This window comes from Tremella mesenterica (genome assembly GCF_000271645.1).
Source record: "Tremella mesenterica DSM 1558 unplaced genomic scaffold TREMEscaffold_6, whole genome shotgun sequence".
NCBI classification, from domain to species: Eukaryota; Fungi; Basidiomycota; class Tremellomycetes; order Tremellales; family Tremellaceae; genus Tremella; species Tremella mesenterica.
The window spans coordinates 426351-437541 of NW_006711230.1; the positions used below are offsets into that span (position 1 = coordinate 426351).

Genomic DNA, 11191 nt, shown 5'->3' on the forward strand with positions numbered 1-11191 from the left:
CGAGAAGGTTATCAAGTTACATGATAATGATGACAAGACCGATGGCGATGATGGCGATGATGACGATGACGACGATACTCGGATCCGGTCAATTGAAAAACCACCTCTAATCTTTGTTCCACCTTACTTCCATTCCTTCTCTTCACTTTCCCTTTTGTTGACTTACGAAGCGTCATTCAGAAGTAGCAAAACATCTTAACATATTTCATGGCTATACATATCCGTTTGTCAGCAAGCATCTTGAAGGCATCCCCACCCAATGCCCGCTTCCCTCTACCTTCGACCCAACCCTCGGGCGTTCTTCCTCTTGACCTCTGACCATGCTCTCGTCTTTCGACACCCAGATACGACCGAGTCAAAGGCATCAAAGAGCGTTGTGGTGGCCGAGTTCTTAGCTATGGAGGAAGTGGACATGCGGGGGTTAGTCATGGTGAGCAGAGGTCGTACTGTGGAAGGTGTTCTAGGTGTCACTTGTGTTCCTACGGGTATGTTTAATCACGTTCATGACTTACTATGATGCTACTGACTTCTTAGAGAGGTCTCCAATACCGGAAATCTTTCTACTACTCATGACTGATTTTACCCCTTTATCCCCATTTCTCCCTTCTTCCTCATTACGGCCAGCTCGAGTCTTGGGGGTCGAATTCTTTTCCCTTTCGTCGTCTTTTTGGGATCCACCTGATCTCGTTGCTGCCATCAATGCCTCAGTAGCCTTGGACGAATGGCAAGATCCTTACAATCCTCAAGCTTACCCTTTATCTCAATCATCCACCCAAAGCCAGGCTCAACAACAGGGACTCGAGCATCCTTGTGCAGGAATGAAAAAATACCTCGAATCGGGCGGGTTTTTCTTCGCTGAGGAATGTAAATGGGATATTTCCACTCGGATGGGAGATACAGATTGGGTTCATGCGGAGAAAGGATTGGTCAAACATCCACTCGATACGTTTGACGAACGATTCGTTTGGAACGCCAAGCTTTTAGCACCATTATTGAACTTCCGCTCTAAACTTCCTGCCAGCGTCAAAGCTGGCTTGGATCAACAAAACTTGCTCATACCAGTCTTACAGGGATTCTGTGGGTCAGTACCTATAGCTACGGGGACATACACCGAGAATGGGAGACCTGAGATCGCCGCGTTGGGGATTATCAGCCGTTTGAGTTGGAAACGCGCCGGAGCAAGGTTTAGAACAAGAGGGATAGATGATGATGGACAAGTGGCCAACTTTGTGGAGACAGAAGTGGTGCTCGCGACCAGTAACGTCTGTTTGAGCTATGTGGAGGTGAGAGGTTCGGTGCCGATGTTCTGGCAACAACCAAGCACAGGTCTTGGTACCCTACAACAAAAGGTTGAGATAATCAGAGTCAGTCGTGGTCTTCTTATTATTAGCAAACATTTCATTGATCATGCAGCCTCCTCAGGCCACACAACCGGCTTTCGATAAACACTTCCTAGACCTCATGGATCATTACGGTTCCATTCATGCGGTCAACTTACTAGGACAGCGAGATTCCGAAGCTATGTTGTCGGCGGCATATTCAGATCATCTAGCATCTCTCAGACAGACATTAGAAGCGATGCCCCATGATGGGACATCACCACGGGGTGATCTAGATCTCACAGCCTATGACTTTCACGCTTCTGTCAGAACCAACGGGCAGGATGCACCCAAACACGACTTTTCCACCAGACTGAATGGTCCTGTTCGGTCATCTGAGAAGTTTGCATGGACGGCCATCGATGCGGAGACCGGACAGATCATCGAAAGACAACAGGGAGTTTTTCGTGTCAACTGTTTAGACTGGTAAGTATCTAAGACAGTCACTCTGTTGTGTAGGGCTGTGATACTAACTCGTAGCCTTGATAGGACAAATTATGTTCAAGAAGTCATTTCCTCGATTGCCCTAGCTAGATTCCTTCGATCAATCGGCTCGCCATTAGCAACCAGTCCCACTCTTTGGAACGCCCATCGACAGCTTTGGGCGGACAATGGAGATCGGCTTAGTAAGATTTATGCGGGGACAGGCGCATTGAACACTTCAGCCACGAGATCAGGTAAAAAGACCTTTGCAGGATTACTCAGTGATGCCACCAAAAGTATGGGAAGGTCAGTCGTGTTTGATACCCAGTAAGTAAACAAGCTGACAAGTGCCAGAGCGTACATTACCAATTTTCAAGATAAGGGCAAACAAACGTCAATCGATATGTTACTGGTGAGTCACCACAATTCTCGTCGATCAACTCTCATTATCAGGGCATGATGGCTGGTCAGCGTCCTGTGGTTTTGTTCGACCCTATTGGGGATTCTGTACAGACTGCCTTGGCTGCGCGGTAAGCAGGTCAATATCACCCCAGCTGAGCTGACCCGGTAGGGTGGACGAATACTCTCAAACCAGAGAAATCACAATCTTCGCTGGGACCTGGAATCTGAATGGCAAGGTGAGACCAGTGTTATCAACCATGAACGTAAGGCTGACTCTGTGCAGTTACCAGATGAATCCCTTGAACCGTGGCTTTTCCCCGCTGGGAAAGAAGAGTGAGTTCTCGAACTCTTCATCTCTATGCTTACGCGAAAGTGCGGACATCTACATGATTGCATTTCAAGAAATCGTAGAACTTACTGCTGGTCAAATCCTCCAGACTGATCCTGCTAAACGGTAAGTCCCTCCATGGTTGGGGGGAACGGACTGATCGAAGACGCATGTGGGAAAAGTACATCATGGACACGTTCCATGCTCGCGGGGAGAAGCATCCAGAGTATTTATTGTTCCGAAGTGAACAGCTAGTCGGAACAGCCCTCATCATTGTCATACGCTCCGATCTCGCCCCAAACGTCCGAAATGTGGAAACCGCGACCAAGAAGGTCAGTGTCCTGTCTTGGGGCTCTAACGTTGCTGACATGCAGACGGGTTTGCAAGGACTCAGTGGGAACAAAGGTGGCGTGGGCATACGCTTGGACCTTTTCGATTCGAGTTTCTGCTTCATGACCTGTCATTTAGCTGCAGGACAGAATAACGTGGCTGAGAGGAACGCCGATTATCGAACCATCTCGGAAGGCCTCAAATTCTTGAGGGGTAAATCGATTGAGGATCATGAGTGAGTGATCCATGAATGGCGAAAACGCAGCTGACAGTCGAGTGTCATCATCTGGGCTGCTGATTTCGTATGCTCTCTTCCTTCCCATCAATATGAGACTGACATATAGAATTACCGGATATCGCTCCCGAATGGGGAAGTGCGAGAGTTGACAGCGTCTGATGACATCGAGTCTCTCGTGGAAGCAGATCAGGTGAGCTTCAGCAATTTGGCCAGTAGAAGGTCTTCCGCTTATGAACAGCTCAAACTGGCCATTGAAGCAGGCGAAGTGTTCCATGGATATCAAGAAGGAATCATCACCTTCCTCCCCACTTACAAGTAGTACGTATCCGTTCCTTCGTCTCTGCGACCTGGAATTGACGAATCAGCGACAACGGCACAGACGAGTACGACACGAGCGAGAAACAACGTATACCTTCTTGGACAGGTGCGTGTTCGGAAAGTCATTTGAGTGTATCACTGACTGAATGCAGATCGTGTCCTTTATCGGGGATCAGAAGTGGGTAACTGGAAGGACGGTGGAGGACTCCGATGCTGACGAGACAGGTTCATCTCGAGACGTACAATCGAGCAGACTTACGAACTTCGGATCACCGACCGGTATATGCTGTTGTTCGAGCTAACGTCAAACAAATCGATCACGTCAAGAAGGACCAGATAGCGGAGGAAATTATGGGAGCGTTGCGGTCGCATGATGGACGGATAGATACAAAGATACAAAATGCTCTATATGGTGGGCCTGGTGACGTGACGGAGAAGTTGATACCTTGTATGTCTTTCACACGTATCATAATCATCTGAATGATGCACCACCACAAATCTAAAGACTGGTTCTCTTTCTGACGTCCAGCAACTCTGCGTAATGGCCATAAACATTTCCCACACAAAGCACCCGCTCTACCTCCCAGACCATCCCGGACGATATCTCAGTCCAGTCTGAACACGAATCCTGTGACTCGTCAAGTTCCATCCGGTTCTGCCTCGCGTTATCTCATGTCAGTTTCTCAACCTTCAACATCGGTAGAATCAAATAGACGACCTCCACCTCCGATCCCTAATCGTATCCCCTCGACCAAATCTATTTCTTCCCTCACTCAAACGTCATCCTCTTCATCCGAACGTCGGTCAATAAACAACATTCCCAGAAAAATATCCAACGGTTCAGTGAGCAGTACCACCTCTCGGATTCACGCAGCATCTCCTACACCATTAATGACACCTACTTCCACAGGTGACTTTATCCTCGTTTCCTCTTCCAAAAACCCACCTCCCTTACCTTCCAGACAAGGATCCCTCCCTAGACTTTCTCCCCCTTCAATACCGAAACGTTCCAATGGATCTCCCCAAGCTGTGGTTCCATTGTCAAAAACAAGACCATCCTTAGACCTTAATGCTTCTCCACCGGAAGGCTTAGCTGCACCTGTGTTGACTCCTGACGTGGTGAAGACGGTGAAAAAGCCAGTTCCGAACGTTCCTAGTAAACCTGCCAAATTGCGTGGTGGGATGTCTGGTTCTGAACCTAAACATGTGACACCCATGACGACTTGATGATTGTATGGTAGTTGTTGTATACTTTGCATTTGTTATTTTCTCATTGTCATGTACCTACTAGCATGCTTGATGACGCACTTCAGGTCTCATGTGTGAGACGAGACAGTAGTTAGCTGATCATTGTGAGATGCAGTGATAGCAGTGGTGGTGGTGGTGGTGGTGGTGCCATGTTCCAGTTGCCACACGGACGACAATTCCAAAAGCTTTGACCTCTCTTTGTTACGTTGTCACCCCCTCCCTCCCTTCCTTCCTTCCCCCTTGTACCATTCACCCCTTTCCTTAACCCCTATTCTCATACAGACGTGCAGTATCCATCGTGCGTCACCATCATATCATCACACTCTTGTCATCCGTCGTCAAGCGTACAACTATTCTTGTTTGGTCACTCAAATCAAGGCCGGAAAAGGAAATTGCTCCATCAGCCATCCGGACCATAGAACAACGTGGTCTTCTCCCATTCAACTCTTCTCCATTACAACTCCACTCATCACTATCTCCCTTTGCTCCACACCGGGTAGTGTCTCAGTACAAATCATTCATCAAGTGAAAAAAAGAGAACATCATTATCTCGGAATTCACTCCTACAATCTACCTCTTTCCTCGAAAAGCCCGTATCCATGTCACGTTAACACCCCCCTTCTGATACACAATATCATTTTCATCCATTTGAACACACTTGATGATGGAAACAACCATCCAAGATGGTTCTCCATCAATTAGAGATCTCAATGATAAACCCGAACGAGAACGTTCTACTCGACCATTATCCGAAATTTCTGATAACGATAATCGTCGTTCTATAGTTTCTATAACAAGAGAGTCCAAGCGTTCTTCACGTCACTTGGAATTGGAAAAGGATAAAGGACGTTCACGTCCTTCTAGCGATGTAAAAGATGAAAACACACCACCTACAACTTCAACTCCAAACAGTCCTTCACTCAACCAAGTCGTAACTGGTGGTCAGATGAAAATGCTCACTATCAACTTGATCGATTACGCTTCGCAACAAAGAAGGAACGAGATTACAGGTTCACCTATACCAACTCCAATTCCTAGTCCCTTATCTACAAATATGACTACGGGTATTTTAGAATCTGACGAAACTGTACTTTCCGATATGGGAGATTCAGGTCATGAAGATTTAAAGGATAAATCTGTGACAAAGGAAACGAATACGAAGATTAATCGAACGGTAACTTACGCCGAAGCTTCAAAATCTGTTGGGGATAAACATACGGATAATTCTATTCCTACTTCTCCAAAACATCAAGAAACACAATTTGCAGGAATAGCAGAAGATAAGAAAAGAATATTGATAGAGGATAAAAAATTACCAAAAACTCCAGAACCTGAAGAAACAAAATCGTACGTTATCACTTATCTGTAATCCGGCTCATTCACCACTCGGAATGTTACCTTTCAGAGCTGATTTGACAGACGTCCTGTATCTATCGATGGTGTATCAGCTTTATACATTGCAAAACGAGCTTCTCTTCGTCCTTCCCCATTAGGTCCATCATATGCCGATATCGTCAGACCTAACATATCCTTACCCCTTACCGCAGATGATCGAGCTTCCCTGGACTCTCGACGTTCCTCAGTAGATCTTCTGAAGCCTCCCACGAAGAACAAACCGAGCTGGCTTCGAAGAGCTAGTAACACAGCCGCTGCAGGTTTACGAGCAAAGTCTCGAAGTCCCGTAGCTAAAGAAGAGACTACACTTGCTTCATCTTCAGCTCTTCCCGATCCACCTGCCTTACCTCCCAGACATCATCAAAGTCAAGAACGAGAAATGATGGAAGCATCCAGTAGCATCATTTCCATTTCAGACAAAGCCATTCCTATGCCTCCACCAGAACTTCCTAAGAAATCAACATATGCCAAAGTCGTATCCACCAGAAGTCGGTTGGCCGAAGGTGTTGGCAAACCGGCTTTCTTACCTCCCCCACCCAGTCATCCCTCTCGGGAAAATATTGGTAACATACGAGGTCGTATAGCCGCTTGGACTTCCGCAGCTGGTTCCAACAATTCTTTCAGTCGATCAGCTTCCTCCGCTACACTCAGCCCTCCTCCACCTTCATCTTTTATCCCTGCAGGAGGATCGTCTCGTAGTCAAGCACAAAAAGTCCTCGGTCATGCGGGTTCGGCCGTTCAAAAGGGTTGGGCTGGGATAAGGAGGAGTGGCGTAGCAGGAAGTATCAGCTCTTTGAGTCAATTAGGAGGATCAAACAGACGTTCACCCAGCGGGTCCGTGGAAACTGGTTCGAGCTGGTCAAGTGGGTTGGGAAAGAAAGGTAAGGAGAAGATTCCATTGGTGGAGGAAGAACCGAGGGGCGACGGACCACACTTTGAGGTTGGAGTGGTGAAACGTGCTGGGAAGGGAAGAGAGGGATTGGTATTTGGAAGAGATCTTATAGAAACAGGAAGGACTTTTGGAGTTGTCGATGCCATGTCAACCGAGGAGGGAGGAAGTGAATTGGATCGAAGACGGCGACAGTGTCTGCCGGCCATTGTGGTGAGAGCTGTTGACTATCGTGAGTTTCGAATGACAAACAATCATTTGTCATGTGGACAAAGCTGATCACTAGTGGAGATCTGGGGTCCCAAAGAGGAGGGGATCTTCAGGATCAGCGGTAGAAGTAGTCATATAGCAAAATTGAGAAAGGAGTTCGACTCTGGTGAGTCTCTCATTAATTATTGTGATTGACGAGGCTGATCGCTCAGGTGCCGACTTGGATATCACACCATGTCATCCGGGCGATGTGGATCCTCATGCTGTTGCTGGAGTGTTCAAATTGTACCTTCGACAACGTATGTACTCGCTACAATTATGGCCTGAAGCTAATTCGTAGTACCTCATCATTTGCTCACAGACGAACTATCCGATCAATTTGAGACCTACGATAAAAGTTTGGATAAAGATCCAGCGGAATTGGACAGACTGTTACAATGTCTCCCCTCTGCCCATTGGTTCCTTTTGGCTGACATCAGTGAGTTCATCCATCACTTCTGTCACTTGCACAAGACTGATGTTTAGTCAAATTGTTGGATCTTATCCCTCGACATGTCAATATAAATCGTATGACACTTCACGCACTTCGTACCTCTTTAGGACCTTCGCTCAATCTTCCTGGTAATCTCGCCGATGAGCTCGTCATCAGACGCGAAGAGCTTTTCTCACATCCCCCACCTATCACCACTGTCGAATCCGCATCCAATTTGATCAATTTCAGCGAAGTGTCTATCCCTCCTCCCTCTGTACCGAAAGATCCACATCATCGACCTATCACCCCTTTGTCCGGAGAAGAGAATGTTCATCATGTAAGACTCAAACGATCTTCACCTCGATTACCGAAAAGACCTAGTATTCAACGTTTATTCAGTTCAGGAGCTGGTTTCGTCACTCGAAAAGGAAGTGTTGAAACGATGCGTTCCGCTTCTGTCATTGGGGATTTACCTCCTCAAGTTGATATCCCCATCTCAAATGCCACTCCAATATCAACTCTTGACGGTCATGTGCAAAGTGCTCCACACCGAAATGACGAATGGGTAGAGGAAAAGATGGAGGAATTACAACATTTAACAGAAAATCCACATACATCAGCTCGATCTCGAGCTTTTTCAGAGACCGCTACTCCTATAGCTGATAAATTTCAGGGAACATCACCCATTTTTCCTCCACTCAGAATTCCAAGATCATCAGCTACATCGGTAGAATCATCAGCTTCTATACCTACATTAGGATCACTCGATGGACCATCATCAAATCAACATGGTCCAGCAATAATAAGACGTGGGCAACCTGTCTTTTTTCAATCTCAAGGATTAACACATCATAGATCTAAATCTGCCAATGGGATGAAAAGGAAAGATGAACAGGAAGAAGGGGAAGAAGAAACGGAAGGTGGTAGAGGAGGTAAAAGATTATCGTCTGGATTAAAATTTGATGGAGTCAACGTACGGGACGCAGTGCGCGCAATGGAAATGACCGCTTGAAAGTTTTAGTCTTGTTTTTGTTTTTGTTCTTTTTTTCCTTTCAAGTTCTGTTGGTTGGCAGGGACAATCAAATGGATTTATGGACTTAGATAGAAGAGAATTTTCCTTTTTTTCCTTTTTCTTCTTTCTTTCTTTCTCGTTCTCGTTCTGAATCCAAGTGATGTAAAATTAGGCTTATGTCGTATGTCTTTACGAAATACAAAACATAAAATACAAAATACAAACTACTCGTATCATTACATGACTCGTACGGTATCATCATCTGTCTAATTTAAGTCGTACAGTGTACACGATAACATTGGAAGTTTGAAATACAAATGCATTGCACATTTTGACAGAATCATTCGCCTTTGTGAAAGGTATATAAATGTTAATGGCTCAATACCTCAGTAGCTCGACCATTCTATGATTGTATATGACGGGAGAAGTTGTTCATCCTTCCTTCTTTTCGACGGGAGGTAGAACAGGCTTGATCCAAATCAATGCAGGCTATCTGATCAGCTCATCTATGAACCATCATCATCATTCCTAACTCCTAACAATGAACTTTCTTTTGGTCAAGTCAAATTCTAACTTGTGGATCTTCTCATCCTTCTGAAACTCAACATTTGGGATATCTTCCATGGCTTCAAACCGCAACATTTGGAGTCCCTGTTCATTCCAAACCTCAAGACGTGAAGAGTCAACGAAGTGTTGGTGATCAAAAGGAAAAAGGAAAGAAAGACAGAACTAACATAAACGCCGACGGTTTCCATCTCGGGTCGTCTATCTCTTCCTACAACAGGACGTCCCTTTTCGTCTATTTTAGGCCGTTTTTCTTTGGAAGTTGTTGAATAGAGGAACAGACATAAAAGAGCTTTGATCTGATCTTGAGTTAGTGGGATGATCTTCATTTCACCGTTTCCTCTATTTCTTCCTATTACTCACTTCATCATTTTCCTCTTCCACTTCCTCCCTCCTTCAGACATTTCCCCCACTGGTGATGTGAAGGTATATTTAACGTCGTCCTGTGCCGTTCCGTCTTCTACGCTAGGTGACAGTACAGAGAAGGGAGTTCCCTCTATGAGGAAAGGGGTAGAGTTTGAGAGAAGCGATCCATGTTGGAAAGGGATGTGTGTGAGAGAGAGGAAACGCCTGTGGAAGGGGTACGTGGATGTTGATGTGGAGAAGAGACAAATGGATGAGACTGACTTTAGGATACCAGAACAAAGAAATCGTACTTCCAAATACTAGAGATTCAGAGTATTCGATACATGCTAAAATGATCCAATAAGCTTCCCTGTTTATTCAGCGTCGTCTCGGAATTTTCACACATTTTATCCCTCCGACACGATAGCAAGGTCTTAGAGGAAGAAGGTTGGCTTGATTGATGGAAAAGACCGTCTTGGATACGAGATATTCTTAAGGGAGAAGATAAAAGAAAGAAGACGGAAGGTGAACGAGTGGGACAGCGAAGAGGGGATCGGGACGACGGAGGAAGGAGGAATGAGGTCAAAAGAACCCACCATAATCGTTGATTCTCTTTATTCGGTTCAAAGAGCGATAAAAAGGTACACCATGCCGGTACCAAATAAATGATAGGATAAGGTATGACGAAATGAAGGTACCAAGGAGATGACCACCTGAACTTAGTACGCTTTTATATGATCTGGTACAAGTACTGATGGACAATCCAAACACTTCGGCCACAAGGAGAGGTAAAAAGCAGTGATGGGTGATAGTGAGGTTGACATAGAAGGACATAGGTGATGATGAAAAGAGTTATAAACTTACCAGAAGAGTATATGAAGTATTACGAAGGCTGGTAGAGCTCGATAGGTCGGACAAAAGGTCTCGAGAAATTTACCAAGTTGGGGTGACCATTCTTTAACCTGAAGTCAAGTCAGCGCTTCTCTCTTTCCTCGCTTATGCCTGCCTATAGTCACCGTCACCCAGAGCAAGAATCACGACCTCGGAATTGTGTAAGGAAGAGTGATGTACGAAATTCCACTCAGCTGTCACATAGTCTTCGGCACAAACTCGAATATGGAAACATTGTGTATTTCCCATGATGATCACGCCCGTTTTGGAGGCTCAAAGAGACAACACAAAGCGAGAGAGAAATTACTCATAGAACCACTCACGAAATCTTCAACCATCTTCGCCGCATCCACTTCATGAGGTTTAGGAGCTTTCGTTTTACCCGCTTCCTTGTCTTTTTTCTCTTTCTCTTTCTCTGCTTCTTCTTTCTTCTCTGCAAATTCATCCAATTCATCTTGTCTAATTTGAATCAACCGATTATTCGCCGCTAATCTATCAGGAGTCCAAGCTTGGATAGTTCCCAGAAGATGATCCTTGCGGTTCTTGCTCCCACTCATTTCGAAAACAAACCTCCAATTCCGGTCAACAGTGAGAAGATCAGCATTTGTTTGTCAAGGAAAGGACGATCGACGAGGTCCAAGGTAAAAGATGAAAGGTAGGTTCAAGGGGATATGTTCCTTTATCCATGTCTAACGTAGTCGTTAGGAGTCAAAGGGATGAGAAAAAGAAAAAGAAAACTGTAAGTAT

At 45.4% G+C, this 11191-nt stretch overlaps 3 protein-coding genes across 3 annotated transcripts; 2 read left to right on the forward strand and 1 right to left on the reverse strand.

The window, feature by feature from the left end:
- The first annotated feature begins 143 nt into the window (after positions 1-143).
- On the forward strand, positions 144-4688 carry TREMEDRAFT_39318 (uncharacterized protein). Its single transcript, XM_007004909.1, has 17 exons — positions 144-485; positions 535-1364; positions 1414-1805; positions 1860-2108; positions 2157-2214; positions 2256-2332; positions 2374-2451; positions 2578-2658; positions 2699-2864; positions 2907-3097; positions 3140-3164; positions 3207-3290; positions 3339-3415; positions 3466-3524; positions 3571-3596; positions 3644-3839; positions 3948-4688. Exons 1-17 carry the CDS (start codon positions 260-262, stop codon positions 4643-4645), a joined length of 3513 nt encoding a protein of 1170 aa, XP_007004971.1. The 5' UTR covers positions 144-259; the 3' UTR covers positions 4646-4688.
- A 639-nt stretch (positions 4689-5327) lies between these two features.
- On the forward strand, positions 5328-8644 carry TREMEDRAFT_62718 (uncharacterized protein; the record flags this gene model as incomplete). The annotated part of the gene is made up of 6 exons (XM_007005018.1): positions 5328-6013; positions 6086-7182; positions 7237-7326; positions 7373-7459; positions 7501-7638; positions 7686-8644. The coding sequence occupies 6 exons, from the start codon at positions 5328-5330 to the stop codon at positions 8642-8644; spliced, it is 3057 nt and encodes a 1018-aa protein (XP_007005080.1).
- A 432-nt stretch (positions 8645-9076) lies between these two features.
- Positions 9077-11001, reverse strand: TREMEDRAFT_62719 (uncharacterized protein; the record flags this gene model as incomplete). Its single annotated transcript, XM_007005019.1, has 6 exons — positions 9077-9133; positions 9379-9507; positions 9836-9923; positions 10150-10266; positions 10418-10515; positions 10768-11001. The coding sequence occupies 6 exons, from the start codon at positions 10999-11001 to the stop codon at positions 9077-9079; spliced, it is 723 nt and encodes a 240-aa protein (XP_007005081.1).
- Between the last annotated feature and the right edge of the window lie 190 nt (positions 11002-11191).